The sequence below is a fragment of the Stigmatopora nigra genome, chromosome 10 (assembly GCF_051989575.1).
Source record: "Stigmatopora nigra isolate UIUO_SnigA chromosome 10, RoL_Snig_1.1, whole genome shotgun sequence".
NCBI lineage: Eukaryota > Metazoa > Chordata > Actinopteri > Syngnathiformes > Syngnathidae > Stigmatopora > Stigmatopora nigra.
Genome location: NC_135517.1, coordinates 11,402,654 through 11,425,000, shown reverse-complemented (window position 1 = coordinate 11,425,000; position 22,347 = coordinate 11,402,654). Strand labels below are relative to the sequence as shown.

Sequence of the window (22,347 nt, the reverse complement as noted above, 5' to 3'; positions counted from 1 at the left end):
GTGTGCCGGAAACTCCCGGAGCGCAACAGCTTGCTGGAGAATGAGTTGAAAAAGGCCGGCTGACGGCCGTAAAAATAAAAAATTAAGAAGAAATAAATAAATTAAAAAAAGATGCCGCATTTCTCCTCCCAAGGATGCGGGAGAGGAAAGCAAATGTCTTTTCTATGGGGCGGGGTGGAGAGCATGACTCTCCTTGTAATGATGGCAGTGCGGCAGCTGACAGAGCGAGCCAGAAAATGTGCTATTGTGTTGAACAACGTGGGACTGACTGGTGCAACAAGCGGCAACGATTAGTACCGACTGGGAGAGCTGATGCACTCTGAAACGACTGAAATCATGAAATCAAATCCTCTTTGGAACCTCAAGGTGATTTTCCATTTGTTTCCATTTGAAGGAGACCATCCACTTTTCAATCAAAGTCCAGATTGAACAGTGTTGGGAAAATCTCTTCAAGTTAAAGGAAATACAAGTGGTTTTGCTGCTATGAATTGATCAAAATTGCAATGATTTGCTCAAAAATGGCCAGCCTGGTTGAAGCCTTGCTACCAGAGACAGGTATGGTTTAATTTATGATAGCTGGCAACAGGTGGTTCTAGAAAGAGAAAACAATTTTAGTAGAGAAATGGTTTTCTGCTCAAAGCTATGATGTTCCTGTCTAAAAATATCTGTAGGCTTGATAGTTTCAAGGCTTTCCAAAAGGTGCAATTGAATCAACTTTTTTGTTTAGTCATTCTGCTATCGACACAAGAAAAGTCCCTCAAGTGTCCTCTGGACATTTTCTCTGGTAGCGAAAAAGCTCTCCAGTTTTATTACAAGTCCTGCACAAGGAATTGAATCTGAAGTGCCGGTGCATTGCAGATGCCGCAAGAAATATATCAAATAAAAACACAAACAAATACAAAAAAGGTGGCTGAATCCTAAAAGGCCTAAAAGGGACGTTTGTCTTTGACTCGCACCTGTCCGTCTGATAAGGCAGAGACCAGTTTGACGTGACACTCCGCCACAACGTCAGCAAAAGAAAGAGCTGATCCAGTCAAGCGCCCTCGCACTGTTCTTATAACACCATTCGCGATCATGTTTCACTCTCAATATTCCCTGCTGACCTATCCCTGTTGAAATGGATTGGACGCTCATCAGCGTCAATGCCAGTCATTGAGTTCTCCTGAACCCAATTTAAAAAAAGTAATAATAAAAAAAAAATCAATGGGTGAAAACTGGCAATCCCTATTTGAGCTTAACAAAGGCAATTTTAACAAGATGAGTAGTAAAAGCTTAACATTGTCAGATTGGATCATTTTACGTTTGTATGTGCATGACACTAATAACGATGAAGGCCGTCAATTTCAAAGCTCACCGTCTCTCTCTCTCTCATTCGTGCTGAAGGGCTCTATTCATTATTTATAGCGTCTGAAAGTGCACGCTTCCCCGTGGCCGTGCATTAAAAGTCAACACAAATCCCTTCAAGCGTCCATACTGATGCCGGATGGCTTTATTATTCTCTGCCTCCCCTTCAGGAAATACGAGGAGAGCGTTGGGTCAGAGTGAGGAAGAATGCACATCCATGGCCATGAATAATGATTTTTAAAAGCCTACAGGATGGAAAACATGCACTAAATACTATCCGACATCCCACGGACTTGAGTCCCATATGCGGGTTGACCCGGGATGAATGCTTGGAAGTCGCACAACACAAGGACAAGCGCGCTTGGCCGGTAGCCATGCGTACGTTGGCACGAGATAAAAGCCAGTTGACGTGGAACAAAGTGGCTTTTCACGCTGGCTCTATTGGCTTAGATAAGTGTCAGGGCTGTCAGAATTTATGGATTATAATGTTCATCAACAACAGCCATATTTTTTGGACGGTAAAGCGCATCATCAATGAACTGGATTATTTTCGTGCAAAAATGAGTCTGATTACGAGGCCTGTTCATGCATAAATGAACTGAATTTGTCATTAGTTTTTTTTATTAATCTTTTATCATGAGTAATTTATTTATGGTTTGACTGGAGCAGTATTATGCACAACCAGAATTAGCATAAACTGCGGTGGAATAACAATGTGCAATATCTTAGATTGTGCAATATTTTAGACTTTTTAAAAGGCTTATTCGTGTTTTTATTGGGAAATGCACTTTGTGGAGTAGCACCATTAATTTTGTCTTACATAGCTGTTGTATAATGACAATAAAGGCTTTTGATTTGATTGATTGATTTGGATTGTGGCATGTAAATCTGTCATCTCAGAAGTTTGAGAAATTCAATTTTTTTTAATTTAAATACTTCTATTCACTTCATGTTGGTTATTTGGGTTAGACTTTTCACAAAATGACAGAAATTCTAAATATATACCATTAAGTTCAACTCTAAACACAAAGTGTGTTGTATCTGTTACAAAGCTGTGTAGCCAAAGTCAACTCAGCTTTTTTACCAAAGGTGCGGTAAGCAAAGTCGTGGGTATATAGGGCACCTCATGCAAATGATGACTTAAGGCTCTGACTTCATGGAACGAGGAAACTCACGCGGTATGCTAATGCAACAAACTGGAGTGGCCCAGGAAAACAACACGAGTTGACAGGCCCTAAACTGCAAGGAAATATTTTTAACAAGATATTGCACTGCACTGCATTCTATTCTCATCCATTCTTCCGTCTACTACACTGTCAAACAGCTTCCCAGCATCGTTTCTTTCTAATTTTGGGTTTTAATTTCCTCCTAACAAACAACCCAAAAGGTGGCATTGTAAGGCTGGCGTGGATATGAATGCACAACAACATGCTTTCATCTCTTCACCCGCACTGGCTGGGAAATGGGTTAACGGCCTCAAAATGACCCTTTATGATTTGTTTGACTGCCAAAGGAATTTTACAACAACCATCTGCATGCCAGAAACATCTTTTTTTTAAAATCCTCTTAGCATTAGTCATAACCCGAGTAGTCAGCATGTTATTAATATAAAACCATGTAGAATGTCAAAAATGCAATTCAGAGCGTGAAAGTGCGATGGCACGTGTTTGATGGAATGATTAACCCATTCACAGCCATTATATTTGCTACATGTTGCTTAGGGTAATCTATGCTAGACATTTGGACTGACGCTTGATCCACATCCCTTTCAGAAGAACTGCTTCACATTAGCACTGCTGCAGGGAATCTCATTTGTTATACATTGACATTCAAGCAATATGTCGCAGCCCCATGACAGCCTCCGCTTATTAGCCTGAGCATCAACATAAATGGAAATGGGTACCTTAATGGCATTATGGGTAATGGAAAGGGCAGTGTGAGGAATGAAAGTAATGCTCGTTGAATGGCAAATAGCGCAAATCTGTGGTTGAATTGCTAATATAATTTAGAAAAGCTGACAAAAAAAGCAGTCACATCAAAGTATGGATATTTCCGAAACACTCTTTTGGTCAACAATCCTTACCTAGGGGCGACCGGGCTTTGATAACAACCTTAAAAATTTTCCCTTCCCTCAAAGAATCGGTAAATACATTTGTGATTACTTAGTAAAGCTACTTATAGTAAGGCAGCATGTGCTAGAACTAAAATGTCGGAATTCTCAACTTAAAGATCCTAATTTTTCCTCTTTCTTGGAGCAAACTGTTGCTTCCTTGTTATCCACTTATTTTTGTTAATTAGATACATACCTTTAAAAAATCGATTTTCAGTAGATATGGAAGCAAGATTTCTATACATTTACATGTGTATGATTTTACACCTCTCACATAGCTATTAATATTATAATTTCGATTTGATCTTATTCTATTTCGTTCAATGTGTCTGCTGAGTGGTGTTGAGGTAAATCTGGAAAAATAAATGGTTTCCCTTCCAAGTAGTTGGCTAACCACTCCACCCGCTCGCTTATCATGACAAGATTTGCCTGATTCATTTGCCAAGACTACACTGAAATGAAAAATATGGGAGTGCCCTTCGCTTTGCCTGAGTCACACTGTGTTCCTCCTCCAACAGGACTGCATCTGAAAACACCGCTTGGCAGGCAAACAGAGATTACAGCTGCAATCACTCTCTCAGTTGGACAAAAGAGACGTTTGATAGGTAAACAACCTGAGGCTTCAATTGCGGAAGGGACGGTTGAGCGATTGGGAACTGAAGTGGTGACTTCCAACAGCCGTTGGTCAAATTAAATCATCTGCTGCAAATCACAGCGACTGGGAATTACCACAGATTATAGTCCGGCCGTGCCTGCTGCCAGGGAACAAGGGCCTTTAATCTGTTTTAATTCCCCAGCTAATCAAGAATTCAGCAGAAGGCTGCAAGCTCGACCAAAACATTAAAGTGACGTGTTCAAAGCTCGTAGGATACATATTTATATGATCGTTTTACCGGGCTGTCTGCCTTTGAAGGGAGTTGGAGTGAAAGCAACATCATTGGCTGTCTGCTCACATGCATTTAATGTCAGCAGTGTGCTGCTTTCACTTCTGATCTGCATTACATTACATTGAGGAAAGGCTTTGACACTAAACCTTACTTTAAACTGTGCAACTTGGAATAAACCACATTCCTCTTTCCATTACTCAGACAACCAGAAAAACCCAAAATGAATGCCAATGCAAAGGTGGTTTTGGATACATATTTTCTAAAACGTATGGATAAAATAGTGTTGAGTTTTGGAAAGGAGACATCACAATAGGCTGTAGTTTTCAGTTCTCGCAATATCGGTTGTACCCTTTTGGGCTTTTGATGAAAAAGTAAAAACAATATTGGATGTTGTATTGAAGAATGTTACTGTTCTTCAGGGAAATCTTGATTTGAAAATACAACAACTCGTAGCAAAAAAGGGTCTTGATTTCCTTTACAACTGATGTGATTTGTTAACTTGATTTTTCTTTTGTTGAAGTAAACCTCTTTGATATCTCTTACAATTGATGGTTGACATAAATTGTTTTTGGCAGCGTACAAAGACCACAAGCCTCGGAGTGTTTTATATTTTTGGCTTTGCTCATTTTAATTAGCACTTGAATTGTTTCATCCATAGAAAATTAACATTGAACAGAATATTGATCGTTGTGTTGAGTGTTATAGTTTACCTAAATTGGTGTCCTAAACAACATTGGACTAATTTGGAGGGACACTTTAACATCAGTCAAACTATAGCCTATTCGTTTGAGTTATTACAGTAATCCCTCAAATATCGAGGTTAATGTGGACCAGACATGGCCGAGATAATGGAAAAACAGGAAAGTAGGGACACCCATATTTTTGACATTATGAACTTGAAAAAATAAATGTTTAAAAAAAGTCCCCAGAAAAAAGTCCACGATGTAGTGAAGCCAAAAAAGTTGAACAGCGAAATGGCGAGGGATTACTGTAAATATTTCATGGCTGTTCTGAAAAAAATCAATCCAAGATGGCCAGGCCTCTTTGGAAGTCACCTTGCAGGGGTGACTAAAACCATATGAATCTCCAACATACTAGATTATCAACACACATTAGCCAGAAGTTGCTTTCAGCACTCTTCCATCTTTTAACCATCGACGCAATTATTCATGCCTCTTTATCCAATGGCTGAAAGACCAGGCGCATGCAACTAATGCATAGGCTGTGCGGCATTTCTAATGCACTAAAGATCCACCTACTTCTGGCTCTCACTTAAGCTAAGTGCGGGCCAAAAGTAATCATCTTAACAAGACAAAAAAAAAATGTTGCCTTTGATGGATGTGCTACCGGCTCTACTTTCTCACATAAGTGCTTCTGTTTATCTCTTAATCTGCCGACGATACGTGCAGGGATAAACACACCGCCCGGCCACGTGCATCCTCCGCGTTGTCACTAAAACAAACATCTTCTCACATAAGAAAGATCCTTAGGTTTACCATATCGGGTGAGACGGAGAATAACTCATTAATCATATATCGCTGATATCTCAAGCAAAATCTTGTAGAAAAAATGTCAACAACCAAAAAAAATGGAGGCAATCCCAAGTGGAGTTGCTTAGGGGCTTTTCGAAGCAATGCAAAAACACAAGGGCAGTGGGGGCGGCATTCGTGGGTGCCCTTGAGAAGCCCTGACTCATTATTGCGGCTGCACAGCTGAGCGAGCGAGGTGGCAGCAATAGCAATGGAGGCGACGCTCGGGAAGAATACTTCAAAAAGGTGATGAAGACCGCCTACCGCTGTGTTGATGCAGGTGGCAGAAATGCAAATAAGCTTACATATTTCACCAGTCTGGCAGCATGATATTAGGCCAAGGAGACGATATTCTCGGTGCATTTGAATGCTCTGTGTGGCTTTTTTTTTTCTACGACATGCTGTTATTCCTTCATGTGCCGTCTACTGTAACTATCCAGTGGCCAAATATATGCTCTAATTAACAGCCTTCTCCATGCTTCAGGATTTTTGCTGCTATCAAGTGGAGTGTAAATACTTCCTAAGGGCAAACACACAGTGGGGGAGCTTGGTAAAACAGTCTCAATCATTCAGAATTTTGTGATATTGTGAGGCTGAAAAGCGGAGCTCAACTATTTGTGCAGATGTAGTAAATGTTTACATGGATTTTGATGGTAATTCTTTGGTATTACATTGGAAAAGATAAAATTTTATTATGGAATGTACAAAATTATAGGATTAGGAGGTGCAGTAGATTCAATGCATTTTTTTGGTCAGCCTGTTTAATATGTCAGTAATGATCTAAATCCCCTTAGAGAAAAACGACGAAAACCTGTCTGTATTATGCCTAATAGCAACAGTGCAAAACTGGCACAATAAAAGTCAGAATACAAAATCTCAAATCCTAATTAACTCTCCTGACAACATGAACTCATTTCTTCACAGTCTATTATTCTAGTCCAACTCCTTAGAGGGTATTTGTCCCAAATTTGAAAATCCACTCCAAGCTGCATGTACGAAGGTCACATCCAGAGGAGAGCTATACATCATGCGTGAGCCTCTCGCTGTGGAATTATTGGATTTATTCCAAATTCAGACAAGGCATATACACTTTCAGAGCGCTCAGATTGCACCGCAGTGGTATTTGAAACTGTCCTTTGCACTGGTATGATGTCACAGTGTTTACACATCAGCCACAGCTACTTCCAATACCACTATCTAGTTTAGAGAGCTTTTATAACAAACAAGGCGTGCAGTATCAGTGTTTACCTTTACAAAATCTACCGCACATGACGTCAACAGAAACATTGCTGGGAAGGAAACCTTGTAGTTGTGTGTTTACGGACCGTCTGGTTTTCTTTGGACGCTTTTGAAGGTTTGTCAGTGTCTTGTGAATTTGGCCAAAGATTTCAAATCAGCAGGGGGTAGAGTCCCTGCATGCAATACGTCTCAAGGCCGGAGGTCAGGTGTGTGACGTGCCAGGTTAAGGAGATTACAAGCCAATCAGAGGCTGCCCTCTTCAGTGGCCAACAGGTAGCAAAACACTCAATGTACAGATGGACTCATTGCGAAAACAGTGAAGTCAAACAAATGTGCTATTTTACTTCATTTGGAATGGGCCAAAGTTTATTCCTAACTCAGTACTAATGCCATAGCTGGACAGCTTCTGGTGTTTTTTGAAGGTTACTACTAACTGTTGGTGTTTTGAGTGCAGGCATTGTGGTCATGGTTAAGGCTAGAAGAGGGTCTCTCTCAGAATCAATTTTAATGTGAATACACGCAAGATGATTTAATATGAATACCATGGATAGCAGTAGTTTATTGGTACATTGTGTACATTTTTCAAGCAGGTTTGTACCAATGTAGTGATGCTCAGGAGAGGAACCCTGTGAAAAGGGCTTACTGTAAATTGTTTTGCTGAATTCAAGCCAAAGAAAATGGTTTGCTCATACAGTCACGCCGATTTCATGAAATGTGCTCTATTTTCTTGGCAATTTCTTACAAGTCTTTCTTTTGTCGCAACCTGCCTAGGGCTTGGCTTGGCTCAGTCTTCACACCTAACAGTCTTGTTTGTGTACCCTGGAGAACAACTAACAAGTCTTTTAGGCATCCATGTAAACAATCAGAGTCCTCAGTATGCGTCACTAAAGTTTAAATTGAGATTAAAAATATATATGTATATTGAGCTTTCAGGTCCTCATTGTGTTTATTTCTTTGCATTTCTTTGACTGTTCAAAAACAGAATTGAATATCCCCTTAGGGGGAGGCTAACAAAAGGTCACGCTTGTTCTTCTTTCTCTTATTAATGAGCCTTTTACAGGAGTAACCCGAGTAAAAACAAGACCTTGGGCTACATTTGGAGCATCCTATACACACACCAACATAAATGTCCCTTTTTTCTTTGACCGGGGATTGCAAAAGAAGACAAACAATGACATAGGCACACTGCAAACTGTGTCCTGACCTGTTTGAAATCCACGTTGCAAGCGGAGTAGAATGATTGGTCATGATGCCCGCATTGTCAGCATCTACTGCTGGTGTGGAAAGACATTTCTTGCACTGATCACCAAACAAACCACAGTGAGTCAGCGAAGAAACAGTTTGTCGAGAGTGCAATTCAAAGAGATGTTGATTGTCTTAGTTGTAACTACTTTGTACCCTAAGGATGCTATATTTACGTCATATATTACAGAAAATGTTAGCAAGTCAAGTCATTGGCTGCAATTGACAGCACAGTAATACCTCGACATACGAGCAATTTGAGATACAAGTAAAATTTCGGGCAAATATTTCTCTTGAGATACTAGTTATTTGTTACTTTGTTAATCCATGGTGACAAAACAGAACAAATAAATGTTTTTCCAATCCAATATCATGTTTTTTTTCAGATGGTTGGAACAAATTATTTTGTTTTTAGATCATTCCTATGGGAAACGTTCACATGAGTTACAAGTAAACCGATATAAGAGCTCAGTCTCGGAAAGAATTAAGATCGTATCTCAGGGTACCACTGTATCTCAACCGGGAGTCAAAAGGACAAAAATCCTTCTTGGACAATTTGCTTGTTCTCAACTGCAAGAATGCTTCTCAAAGGCAGAACAACTGTGACAGCGTGCCACTCACTATTGGTACTACAAATAGGAAATAAAAATACTGCCAGTGTGTTACAGCCTCAACATGTAATTCTGGCACTTGAGCATAGTTGATTGCGCCCGCAGGCGACATTCTTAAATTCACTTCTATCCTACTTGCAGTTCCCATTCGCTTGTTGGCAAGGCAACAATAGAAGACCTTACACAAGACGGCCGTGTCATTTAGTGTCAGAGATGCATTGTTTGCAAAGACATCACTTTTTGTCTTGTACAACAACAACAACAAAATCCTAAAAGTGCAGGACACCGCTTCGTTTCCAGTGTTCATAGTTCCTTTCAGCTCAGAAAATCTGGGAAGACTCCAAAGCTCTGGTCAGAATACAAAAACGACAGATTGTTGAAGAGCTTCCGAGCTAGTGAACAAGCTGTGGCGGAGTCCGGAGGAAAGAGAAACATCTTGTCGCCGATTCCCTTGGCTATCCCTGCGCAATTTGAACTTTTTTCATCCTTCCAGCGAGCCAAGACTGCGAGCCGAACCGTTCTTTCGGTAAAACATCCTTAGTCATTTTGACATCTTATTTGGACAATAAACATGTGCTGCATCATCTGTCTTTTACGTTTCAGAAAAAAAATACTTTTTTTGTGTGTGGGCTGTGTTGTGTGAAAAGGTCAGTGCACTGACTCAGCTGTAACAATAATAAAAAAGGTAAGATTAGGTTTTTATATGTTTGTACATCAGGTTATGAGCATGTATGAGGATCAAGAATGGTCTGAAGTAAAATGTCTGAAATGCTAAAATGGGTTTTTGCCACTTGTCATATATGATGACAAATACAAAAATTATTGCGTTTTTGGGGTTTTAAAAATCTGATTGCAGGTCAAAAAAAATACTGGTTGATTGCATGCATGCACATGATTTGCTTATATGAATTGAAGTCTATTGAATCAAATTTAATTCCAGAGAACTTTGTATTCGTGTCAAACTTTGGCCAAAGTAGTCCTTGATCTGATGGGTTACACCTCTATACAAAAAGAATGTCTGTCATTGACTGCAATAGACGTCCAATCGGGCAGTGATCATTTTTCCAGCTGTTTGTTTTGCATTGAGTTCAGAACATGATAAAAACATGGCACTCACTAGTCAATATAGCATGAATACACAATTGCAGTTATAGCCTTACTGTACCATGGTCCATTACTACTCGCTTAACACATTTGAATTATTTATTTAGGGATGCTAAATAAATAGCATTTGCACAGTGAGTGACACAATGACAGGTCGAGATGAGAAAAGGCGTACTGACCTGAATTTCTTCGTACGCCTCGTCGATGGTGGTGACCTGGTGCTGCTCGTGGAGCGCCGGTTCGTCGCAGAAGAAACACACCAGACTCTTGTCGGTGAGGCAAAAGAGCTTGACCTTCTCGTGGTCCTTGCAGGGGTACGAGCTGCGCTGTGCGTTGAGGATGGCGTCGAGCGGGAAAGCCGAGTAGCGCTCCACGATGTTGGACAGTTTGAGGCTGGGGGACAACAGCGGGTCGGCGAAGCTGCGCCGGCACTCGGGGCAGTCGCGGGCGCCGTGCGGCTCCTGCCGGCTCCAGTGCTCGGTGATGCACTTGCGGCAGAAGTAGTGCTCGCAACCGAAACTGACCGGGTCTTGGTAGATGCTCAGACAGATGGAACACAGGAGCTCGTCCTTCAGACAGCAAGCCATTTGCCAAGAAAAGGGGGACTCTGTGCTTTAATCTTCAGTTTGGCACTTCACTGCCATGGAGGAGGAACAATTTGGAATCCTCCTGGGCTTTTTTACAAATTTCTGTTGAATAGTACAAAATAAATCCTGAACCACAGTACAGTTTTGGGTTAATCGGTTACTTGGGAGTAAGATTGCAATGTCGTGAAAGCCGCGACTAGGTTAGTTTCGGGACTACACAATCCAGATAAAATGGAAAAACTAGACTGTCATTCCACAAAGAAGAAGAGGAACATGACACAATAATACAAGGACAACAATGGTTGACTTTTTGTGGTTTGTTCATGGCATTGTGCCGATTAGTCAGTGGGACTTCCCCACCAACAAAACAAAAATATCTGTGTACTACTATGTAATGACAAAAGGAGTTTTGAGGATGAAAAAATAAGAACTAGAAAAGCAGAATTCTAGTCATTGTTGATGTTAGGAATGTTTGTATTCAAACTAACATTATTTTAACCTTTTTTATCAGACTTATTGATGTCATTGTCTGCTAGAAGTCCAATCCATTTTGTCAGCAAATAACATTCTTTCGCATTACTGTGAATTTCAACTAGTTGGACGTCAGATCCATTTGAAGTGGGAGCGATCCAGCGAATATACATTAGTTCTTTCCCCTTTAACCTTCCCACTTCATATAGATTGGACGTCTCCCTGCGTCAATGGCAGCCAAAGAGTTGAAGTCATCTTTTTGTGAGGTTGATCGACTTGTCAAACATCGCAAAAGGGTTAAACACTCAGAGGGAAAAGCAGAGATTTATCCCTGGGTCATTTATTTATCTTTTTTTTTTGCCATGGCGTGACTGTCAGTGAACCTGACATATCAACATAAGCGAGCACAGACACCAGCAAGAACCGCGAATGTCCCTTTAAATATCCCTTTAACTAGCAACACGTGAAGCCGGATCTTTCATAATGTCACATTCAGAAAAGGATCCTGTATAAATTGGACAGTGATTAAAAGAAAAAAGTATTTTTAAGCGAGAGAAAATGTTTGGCTTACCAGGAGACGTGACACTAGATGAGCAGCTCCTCCGAGGTAAGTCTCGACCAGGAAGGAGAGACGCACTGAGAGGCAACAGGCGAGACCAACTGCCCGCATAAAAGAGGGATGCTCGTGGTGTGATATATTTAATCAAAGTCATTAACTCGTCTCTTAGTATTAATAACAAAAACAAAGTCAAATTAAGATGATTTTGCATTTCATATAAATGAAATTACCGAGACAATGTCCTAGTATAGCATTAAAATCAAAACAATTACTCACACGGTTCCCTCAAATAGTTGAACATTCCAGATAACCTCCAGGTTGGCAGGTTTAACTCATCAAAAATGAAATAAATAAATGAACATAGCGATTTGCAAAGCGTGCCAAGTGTAATTTACTGCATCTGAGCGAGGTTTAAACTTTGGTTGGGTTGTGACGTAATTTGTGCAATTAAACATTCTTTCAGTTTTGTCTTTAAGGGTTGCCTTTTCGTCTATACTCCAGCAAGTGGCAGCATCTTCAAATATTATTTATTACACTCATGAGACTTGGCAATTCATTCAAAGTAGCCAATGAGTTACTATATGTATTATTGAATGAGTACAATTTGAACAAAAAACCTAATATCAACAACCTTTGAGTAAAATATACTCATTAGTTTTTTTTTCCTTTTTCCTTTTGATATAGACAGTTTTTTTAAACACATGATTGCAGTTTTTCCTCAACTATTACATATGAGAGATGAATATAGAAGTATTCTATTCCATTTGCTATATCTTTGAAGGAAAACAGTTATTGAAGACATTAAAATACAGTACTTCTATTAATGAAATTGGACTGGTTCAGTCTGCAAGGCCTTCTCTGGCCTAAAAAAAAAATATCGTAATCACATACTGATTTGAATTATATTTTGTCCATGAATACTTATTAAATAATTCCAAATTGTCTGTCAGCTTCCTTTCATTGCTTTTCCCCTAGTTGCACTGCATCCAGATGTGTGTTTCCATATTTAAGCATTTAACCAATCATATTTCTTCCATTATTTGTTGCCAGGGTCAGAAATCTAGCCGGAGGCCTTCACAACAGGGGTCAGCAATAAATAATTGGTAGAAAATTCTTGCAGTATGGTAGTGGATTTGTATCTATGACCATCATGCAGAAGTCTGGGGTTCGGAGAAAAATTGTCTTGATTATTCCACTATTTCTAAGTAAAAATCGTCAATACAGTAGCTCTAATAACAAGAGAATGTCAAGTCTGGAAAAAATATGAGGGAATGCATTATGGCAAAATGCAAACATGTTGGAGGATGTTGAATATTGTGGTAACTTTCCTTTGAACTTGGGACACACCCTGTATGAGTGGAAGCAGTCTGTTTTAATTATTGTAATATTGTATAATGCGACTGATGTGAATCGACTGTACGGATCGTTTTCAAATTTTAATGGGAAAGATGCGACATTTAAAAGCGTCACTGTGCACGAATGAGAGTTTTATCCTTTGAATAATGATGAATTTTCTGTTAAACATATTAACTGTTTTGTTATATCACACTAATGAATGGGAATGATGCCATGTTGAATTACCTCTAGGAATCTAGGACTGAATGACATTTTAATTTACACCTAATTTTATCTTGGTGACTGTTGGCATGTCAACGCAACAATAAACAACCGGTGTGCAAACGACAATATGATGAAAAATTATATAAAATCCTGGCTGTGCCTTATCAGGTAAGACTTTTTTTTTTTTAACATCATGTTTGAATTACACTTGCGTCTTAAATATGTTTGCTGACATTAGGAATTGGCAAATAAGCTGTATATTTTTTAAGGGTGTGTCAGCCTTGGTTGTCTTTCAACGTGTTGCGAAATGAATTCTGGCAGCAGGATTTTAAGACATAGTCAGTAAGGGAAGTGCAAAAGTGCAAAAAAGAAAATGGTTCTTCAAAACAGCAAGTGTGTGTATTTAGTACAGATTGACAAAGTTGCCGGTCAGGCTAGACCTGTCAGTGAAGACAGTCGTATTGAAGGAATATCTCTTTAAGAAAGCTGTTTTGCAGTCGATTTCACTTGAGGAACATGTTAAATAATGTGTCTGGGTTAAAAATATATACTGAGTGAAAGTAGGAACATGGAGGAGACGGTGCGGCCCAACGGTTAATGAAAATGTCAGCGGCGCAGAATTTGTGGAATCCTTTTACAAGGAGTGGAAGGCTGACTGAGATGACAAGCAGGGGTGGGAACGATTCAAGTTAGAAGCTCAGAGTCACACTAGCTCCACCACAGGTGAGTTTGACGCCAAGGAAAAATGCACCCAAGGCGACGGACGGCGCCCTTCTCTCAGCTATGGCTTTGTCTCTAAGGTGCTGGGGAAGAAGGCTAACTAGAACCCACGCAACCCGTGAAGCGTTTGGTCAGCATCTCGCTTGAGCGATGGAGGACAAGAAACGGAAGCAATAACTTAAGGGATTGTGAGTTTCACCAGCAAGTCTGCCGCCATGCAAAGTCAAAGCTCTCAGAAGGCGAGCCTGGATGAGAACGCAGTCATCCTGCCGGTAACGCCGTCTTCCCCGGAGTTCCTCTACTCTGAGAGAGAGCGTCGGTCGGTGGAGAATCTCTTGTGCGGTGGTCCCAAAGCTTTCTACACCTCAGTCAGAGCCGAGCCCATTGGTCGTTTCTTGTCTCCCGATGAAGTCGGCGAGATAACCAGCTGGGTTCAGGACTTTCATTTTACCCCCCTGCCAAAGAAGGAAAACGGCCAAGACCCCGACAAAGAGGACCTAGCGTCTTCCTACTTTCCATCATGCACGGACGTGCCGGTTCCGCGTTTGAACCTGGGCTGGCCCGAGACGCCTTGGGTGCGCTTGGAAAACATAGCGGTCTACACGAATCCCCCCGCCGAGGGTAAACCTTCCATCAGAGAGGTCATCCGACGGCATCTGCAGAAGGCCGGCCAAGTATGCTAGCTTCGTTGGACTCGTCATTTTAGACCCCGTTCCAAAACTATTGTCCACTTCTACTCTGCAGGTGCTTGCCATCGTGACAGACCGTCTGACAGACAGCACCATAATTGGGGATTTACATGATGCGGCCTCCAGGGGTGTCCCTGTTTACATCATTCTGAACCAACGGACTAGTGAGAAGTACACTTTCCAAAGGCTGGGACATCCGGTGAGTCGCCTAAGCATGAACATTCCTACATGAATTCCCTCCAACAAGTTACTATTTGCCTATGGATCATGATCCAAACCTCTAAATGATTTAAAAGTTGGCATACAGCATTGTAAGCTTAAGATAAGGTACAGCATTGCATGCTTTAGTAATCACGGTTATGTCGGCAATGCGTTTCAGTTTAACTGGTTTAACGGCATTCAGCGGATTCTTCGTGTTTCTGCTGCAGAATCAGCAAAATTGCTTCTAATGGACAAAAAGACACCAGGAAAAAAAAAACTAAATCTTGTTTATGTTTACCACATCCCCATGGTTCGTTCAAGTACTGTCCAGTCTTATTTTTTAATGGATGCAGGTTTTTAGATGCTTATTTATTCTAGATGATCACACTATAGATCTCGGGTGGCAAAATCATACTATGTTTTTGATACCGTTTCAACTTTGATCGGCAGAACATTCAAGTCCGTCTTCTTGGAGGAAAAAGCTTCTGTTCCAGCAAGGGGAAGATGATGGTCGGGGAATTGAAAGACAAATTTATTTTGGTGGATTTGGTGACAGTCATTCATGGCAGTTACAGGTAGACATTGTAATCCAACACATGCTTCATTAAAACTGCTAACGAGGTTCCGTGTTTTTTTTTTTTTTTTGGTTTTTACAGCCTCACGTGGACTGACACTCACTTACACAGGCAAATCATCTCTGTGATTAATGGCTCAGCTGTAGACAGCTTCGACAAAGAGTTCCGGGTGCTGTTTGCCGCATCGGCCCCAGTTCCTAACATGTCGGACTACGTCGTTTCCCATGTAGAAAGGAGGGTAGAACCAATAGACTTCACCGACCCGAGCCCCCCGAGACACTTCCACCGTATGGAAGAGATCCTCAACCCTCCTTCTCCACCAATGAACACTCACCTGGATTGGGAAGCCATGGGCGTCATCCCTAGAGGGACCTTCCCAGATAGTCTTGAAGAAGAGGGAATAGTCGCAAGCCAAGCCGCCGTGCAGACTGCTATGGAGTTTGAAAAAAAGACACTTCTTTTAGATACTTTTAACCACATTGGTTACGAAGCAATGACTACAAGAAGGTATAAACAGCGTGGAAATGATATCCAAGTTCTTTTGCAGACTAGCCTCCAAATGAGTAGTGCGAAAAAGACAAATGAAGCAAACACTTTTCCCAAGTCCAATCACATTACTAACAGAAACCTAATGTTCATTTAAAAAAGTTGATAGTTTGAACCACATCCTTGACTCGAACCGTAAACCTAAATGGCACACCTCATTGACATGACATTTGACATAGTTTCAATTTGTCGATTCATTACGCTCAGGTACAAAATCAGAAGATGACCTTACAATTAAAAAAAAATCCCAATTAAGAACATTGCTACATTACATGTCTACCACAACGGTTGATTAATAGATTTGTTTTTGTATCAAACAGGTTCTGGGACAGCTCTCCAATGACAGAAAATATACCAGATAACCCAAAAAAGTAAGCTTGATCTGAAAAGTGCATCAAAATCAGGAATATGAGTAGAACATATAGACTGAAATAATAAAAATAATTTCTTTTCCAGCTCGGCTGACCATCACACAAACCCACCCAACAATTACTTTCAAGAGAGACGAAACAACACAGGAGACCGACAATTTTCATCCTGGCGTGACAACCGAAATAATGACCTAAGTCAGAACAAGCTTTTATATTCCACCGACCTGGACGAGATCACCACCATAGAAAACAAACCTGAGTCAAGAGTAAGCTCCTACTTCAAAAAGGGTTTCCAAATCGTGGCTTGCCAAAAAAAAAAACGTGTCTCTGGTCTGTTTGCGCCTTTAGAAACCCTTAATCTTGAGGGTGCCGCAGTCTGAGAGCTTCAACTCGCTAAGCGACCTTATGAAGCGGTTCAAGACAAAACGGAATAAGGGTGAAATGTTAAGAAAAGACTCCAGGAACAACCTGACCGAGATCACCCAGTCCATGATGGACCTCCGTGAGGATGCACTGGATTCAGACCCAACTCCTGACGAAAAGAGATTTTCCATGCCGAGACTCAACGCTCACGTAAGCACGTTTGATTGGATTCTTGTCATGATTTTATGTCTTTGAATGTCAATTATAATCCACAGAGTTATGACCAAAACCGAATAACACCGGGTTTATTCCTGATGAAGAGGAGGAATAACGAAGTGAAGACTAGAGATCGATCTCGTGGCTTCGGCCTTGATCTGAACTGGAAGCCTTCAAGGGAAACCAAAGAAGTGGAAGACCAATGAATCACAAAGATCTATCTTTCTTGAAAGAAACTGGAAAACCTCTGTTACCTCGGTAGTATTAACCATGCAAAAGTGTATGGACTTCATTTTGCATTTTGGGATTATTTACAGTAGGGCTGCAGTACTCAACATGTGTGCCTCACTCTTGAAATTTTAAGGCCCTTTTAGTTTTTACGTTCTCCTTGATGTGTCGTGAGATTTAAGCTTATAGTCCTCCCGCATTCCCCCCCCAAAAACACTTAGGTTTAAGATTCTAGGTTGAAACTCCAATTGTGATTAAAAATATATACTATATCTATTATTTAAATTATTACTATGTGAAAATTCTCTTATGCGGGCTTGTGAAATAAAATGGACTTTACTAACTAGTTTTGAAAATTGGTCATTGAATGTAATTTATGGCAGAACTGTAGAAGTGTTGTGAAAACTATTAATTCAAGACTGTGTACACTGTATATAATTGTCTGCCTAAATGTCTTGAATAAAGACTTTATTAGAGTTTTACATTCAGGGTAGCACGTGAAGACTCTAGCAAATGCGGATAAATTATCCAGAGCACAGAAAGGCTGCGCTGAGATTCAAAGTCCGTGAGTTGAACTGGGACGGAATGAGTGGGAGTCTGCCACATGCGATAGACTTGCCAATCCTGTCTTACGCAAGGCTCGATAGCCGTGCCTGGAGTTCATTTTCAATTCCCAAACCCAATAAACTTGAGGAAGAACACTCCTCCATTCAGCCGCATGTTAGAAATGTTTCATTTATATTTCTCACAAATCACTATCAGAGCCTACCATATGTGCAGCATTTTATGTATTATTATAGTCACTATTATTATTATTGTTATTATTATAGTTAATATTATTATTATTGTTATAATTATTATTATTTTTATAATCATTATCACAGTCATTGTCTTTGTCATTGTCATTGTCATTATCATTAATTATCATTGTCGGATTGGATTGGATAACCTTATTCATCTTGTATTCGGGAAACTTCATTCACGGTAGCAAGAGGGTGAGAATGCAGATACAGGAAAATACATTTTAAACATAAATGGATAGGTAATACATTTTAAAAAGTGAATAAATAAATACATAAATAAATATATAAATAAATAAATAAGTATGTTGGTGAAATATATCTACGTATAGTTTGTTTTAATTATTATTATTACATATTACCATTATTATTATTATTATTACTACTATTACTACTACTACTATACTACTATAGTACAATAGGGGGCGAAAGCCGCGTGTTCGTTCACTTTGCCTACATCAAAACGCCCGAGGAAAAAAGGTTTGCGGAAGGATAGTATATTTTTGAAGCCAAGCCATGTGCTAACAGTTCACAATTTAGGCTGTTTACACATTAAAAAGCCAAACAAAGCAAATCGACACTTATTATAAACATAATTGGGGTTTTTATTTCTTACGATTGTTGGAAAATTCCTCCACAATGGTTCGAGCGATAAGGTAAGTACGGGCAATACTATACCAAAGGTAAAATCTTTGTTAGAGAAGTTTTCAGTCGTTATTGTTGACCTTAAGTGGTTTATAATTCAGTTGTATGTTATTTTGTATTTTTATTAAAATGAAATATTCGGTTGTGGCCATTTCAGTCCTTCATTTTTGCTTCGATTGGGGGTGGATAAATGTACATGATTTTACTGCAAGTGAGATAAGAAATCTTTACTAATCAACAATCCAATACAGTCTGTCGTTGCAAAAATGGTGAATCAATTTAATGAAAAATGAAAATTCTTCTCACTTTTATTTGGCTTACGACGGTCGAAAAATGTATTCCTGACTCCCCCTATCTGTTCCTTGTGAATAGGCGTAAAAAAATCCAGAGGCCAAAAGCACAGCCACAATATGATGAAGGTGACCCAGAAGGATACAAAAGCCTTGGTGTCCCTAAAGAAGTCAGCATCTTTTTCCTCCTTACGTTATTTAGTTTATTTATGGTGTGGGAGGGAATTCAGTCATAATCTTAAAATGTTTCTCATGTCAGATTCCAAAGGACATAATTGATGAGTTTCATGAAAACAAGATTGAGGTGAGTGTGATCATAATACTAATTTCAAAATGCTATTCATGGTGTCATTTCCTAAAGCACAACATTTGTCAGGTACCATTTACATGTAAAAATATTCTGGTCTTTTTCTACACAGAAACTTCTTGCCAGTGGAGCTCACTTACACAGCGACGAGGACGACCTAGACGATGAAGTATTTACATTTTTTCGTCTTTATTCCAGTCATGGTTTATCATTAACTGATGCAAAATCCTTAGAAAAATATGTTCATTTCTTCAGGAGGAAATCATGGCCTTGGATGCTTCCGAGTCGGACGACGACGACGATGACTACGGCGATGGTTATGACGATTACGAAAATGAAGAGGAAGATGAGGAAGATGAGGGCACTGACATGGAGAGTGATCTAGAGGCAAAGGTGGAGGAAAGTAAGAGATGAATCTACACTGTAACAATGTTGGTGGACTTTAACATGGCTTGACATGATGTATTTTGTTCTTCTTAGAGCTTCCTGACGAACTAGCATGGGGCACCAAGAAGAGGTCATTCTACGACTCAGATTACGTGACCAAAAGTGAGCATACTATTTCTAATGTAATCGTGGGTTGCATTAACATCAACTGGATTTCATGTGAGCCGGACCAGATTTTTTAAAGAATCAGATTAAAAGAAATGGATCAAAAGCTCTAAATGTTCATTTTTTTATGGATCTAAAACAATGTTTATCTGATCTTTTTTTTGCAAAATCATGTTTTCCATTTCAAAAGGAAACAAAATGTTTTTTTTTATTTATGTTCAATATTGTAAAAAACTGAAAATATTTTATATTTTTATTTTTAGATTTTACAAAATGCTAAAAACAAGGAAAAAAATGTATTAAAAAGTGATATTATTGTTTTAAAAAAGGGAAAATCAGGAAGTATGATATACATTTATAATCTTCATTTATTAATTTGATACTAAAACAGAAAAACGTCACTCATGATTTACTTCCTCGGCCGCACAAAATGATTTGGCGGGCCAGATTTAGTCCCCGGGCTGCCACTTTGACACCTGTGGTGTAGGGGATACGTTTGTCGGAAAATGCATCTGCATAGATTTTCAGATTTTTCTTTCTATATCAACAGAGGGCAAAACACTGGAGGAACTGGAAGCAGAAGACGAAGAAGAGGAAGAAGAAGCCAAAAAAATCCAGAAGCGCATGGCCGAGCAGCTCAGTGAGGATGATTACGACTTGAACTTTCTCCAGGTAACGCCAAGAAAATAGTCATCCATTTGGATCAAAGACAAATTTTGTGACCTGCGTCTTGCGTAAAAGGAATTTGCCAAAGAGGAACAAACCGAGACAACGGTTGTGGACAAGAAGATCGTCAAGGACTTGAAGCAGATGTCTCACAAGGAGAAAATGAAACTGTTGAAGAAGGAGTCGCCCGAGTTCCTGGAACTTATTCAGGACTTGAAGGAAAAGGTACACACCGCTGCCTAGGAAGTCAACAAAATGAGATGGATGCTTAAATAAAATGTTGATGTGCAGCTCACAGAACTGAAGGAGCAGCTTTTTCCACTTCTGGAAATGGTTAAGGATGGAAGGATCCCACCTGGAAAGGTCACCTATTCACCTTTTTTTAATCGGATGTTCATATTTGATCACTTTTGCTTACTGAGTCCTACCATTTTGTGTTCCTAAAAGGGCGCCGACTACCTGAAGACTAAACAGCAGCTTTACCTCAAGTATGTAAAGTCCTTTCAAAACTTGATGCATGTTCTCTCATTTGCACAACCAACTACTTTTCTGCTTTTTGTCTCAGTTATTGTACCAATATCAGCTTCTACGTGGGACTCAAGGCCAAACGGATACCCGCTCACAACCACCCGGTCATTGAACGAATGCTCACCTACAGAAATGTAAGTCCACGCCTCTATTAAAGTTGTCTTTTTTCCCGTTCAAAATGAAATTACCGTATTTTCCGAACTATAAGGCGCACCTGATTATAAAACGCAGATTGTGTACGGTAACTTTGTCGTCTTGCTCACAGCTCATCAATGAACTGAGCTCTGTTGATGCCCGCTTGGAGCCGCAGTACAAAAAGCTCTTAGCCGCTTGGAAGGAAGAAGGAATCCCGAGCAAACCAGTGGCAAAGAAAAAGGTGACAGCCGTCAGAAAAGATGAGGTGAAAAATGTTAATGGGAGAATGTATTTGGGCGTAGGTTTCGGCCAAAGCGGTGGCCAAAACGATGGTTGACTCCGACACAGATATGGATGAAGAGGAAGCGTTGCGTTTCTACCATGAAGTGGAAGGGAGGTTGAAGTTGAAGAAGGAGAACAAACAGCGGAAAGAGTGAGTAGAGATGGGGACGTTGAGATAAAAAAAAAAAAAGAAACAAATAATTTGCTTTTTTTCCCCCTCATTGTCAACAATGTTTCAGGGAGAACGAAAAAGTGAATGGAGTGGGTGAGTTGGATCCAGAGGGGAAAAGAAGCATCACATACCAGGTAATCAAATAACTCGGATTATGTAATCACAAACTTGTTTGAATTTAAATAACTCACAACTGAAAATTGTTCACTGTGTTTCAAATGGGGAGCCTTTCACATTAATCAGCACCAAAAGTATTATAGTACTTCATTTCATTCCTCGACTTTATTTGCAGATGTTCAAAAATAAAGGACTCACACCAAAGAGGAAGAAGATCGACCGGAACCCCCGTGTCAAACACCGGGAGAAGTACAGGCGTGCAAAGATTCGCAGAAAGGGCCAGGTGCGAATTACACACAAACACACACACACGTAAAAACAAATGTCAGTCCACATTTTTTTTCCTAATGTCAACCGTGTTTGATATTATCAGGTCCGCGAGGTTCGCCGGGAGGAGACAAGATACAGCGGAGAAATGTCGGGTATCCGCGCTGGAGTCAAGAAAAGTATCAAACTCAAGTAACAAAAGGAAAACACCTGCCAAACTATGTCTATGGGATCATGTGCTTGTTACTTTCAAAATTATTTGTGTTGTTTGCCAGTTGTGGTTTCACAACAATTACAACATCATTATTGTGGTTTTTTAACAATGGTGAATAAACTTTATTCAAGTTTACAATGGGTTGCAATTTGTAAAAGTAATGAAAGGTCTCCATTATAATAGATTTTTTTAAAAACGAATGAATTAAATTAAATGAAAA

At 39.8% G+C, this 22,347-nt stretch overlaps 3 protein-coding genes across 3 annotated transcripts in view; 2 read left to right on the top strand and 1 right to left on the bottom strand.

The window, feature by feature from the left end:
• trim62.1 (tripartite motif containing 62, tandem duplicate 1) overlaps positions 1 to 11,751 on the bottom strand; it is a 19,973-nt gene extending 8,222 nt beyond the window's left edge. Inside the window, exons 1-2 of the mRNA XM_077726349.1 lie at positions 11,696 to 11,751; positions 10,246 to 10,755 (exon numbers count right to left, since the gene is read on the bottom strand). Coding sequence (XP_077582475.1) covers positions 10,246 to 10,653 — 408 coding nt within the window. The 5' untranslated portion in view covers positions 10,654 to 10,755; positions 11,696 to 11,751. The remainder of the gene's footprint in view (positions 1 to 10,245; positions 10,756 to 11,695) is intronic.
• Positions 11,752 to 13,393: 1,642 nt separating this feature from the next.
• fam83e (family with sequence similarity 83 member E) lies at positions 13,394 to 17,634 on the top strand. Its single transcript, XM_077726620.1, has 9 exons — positions 13,394 to 13,966; positions 14,044 to 14,637; positions 14,708 to 14,851; positions 15,304 to 15,428; positions 15,510 to 15,935; positions 16,295 to 16,345; positions 16,431 to 16,611; positions 16,694 to 16,918; positions 16,984 to 17,634. Exons 2-9 carry the CDS (start codon positions 14,179 to 14,181, stop codon positions 17,128 to 17,130), a joined length of 1,758 nt encoding a protein of 585 aa, XP_077582746.1. The 5' UTR covers positions 13,394 to 13,966; positions 14,044 to 14,178; the 3' UTR covers positions 17,131 to 17,634.
• Positions 17,635 to 18,409: 775 nt separating this feature from the next.
• Positions 18,410 to 22,265, top strand: utp3 (UTP3 small subunit processome component). The gene is made up of 16 exons (XM_077725973.1): positions 18,410 to 18,608; positions 18,970 to 19,057; positions 19,147 to 19,191; positions 19,307 to 19,363; positions 19,450 to 19,597; positions 19,675 to 19,743; positions 20,297 to 20,418; positions 20,488 to 20,637; positions 20,704 to 20,775; positions 20,860 to 20,900; positions 20,978 to 21,074; positions 21,206 to 21,316; positions 21,378 to 21,508; positions 21,597 to 21,663; positions 21,822 to 21,929; positions 22,020 to 22,265. The coding sequence occupies exons 1-16, from the start codon at positions 18,592 to 18,594 to the stop codon at positions 22,107 to 22,109; spliced, it is 1,413 nt and encodes a 470-aa protein (XP_077582099.1). The 5' UTR covers positions 18,410 to 18,591; the 3' UTR covers positions 22,110 to 22,265.
• Positions 22,266 to 22,347: the final 82 nt, after the last annotated feature.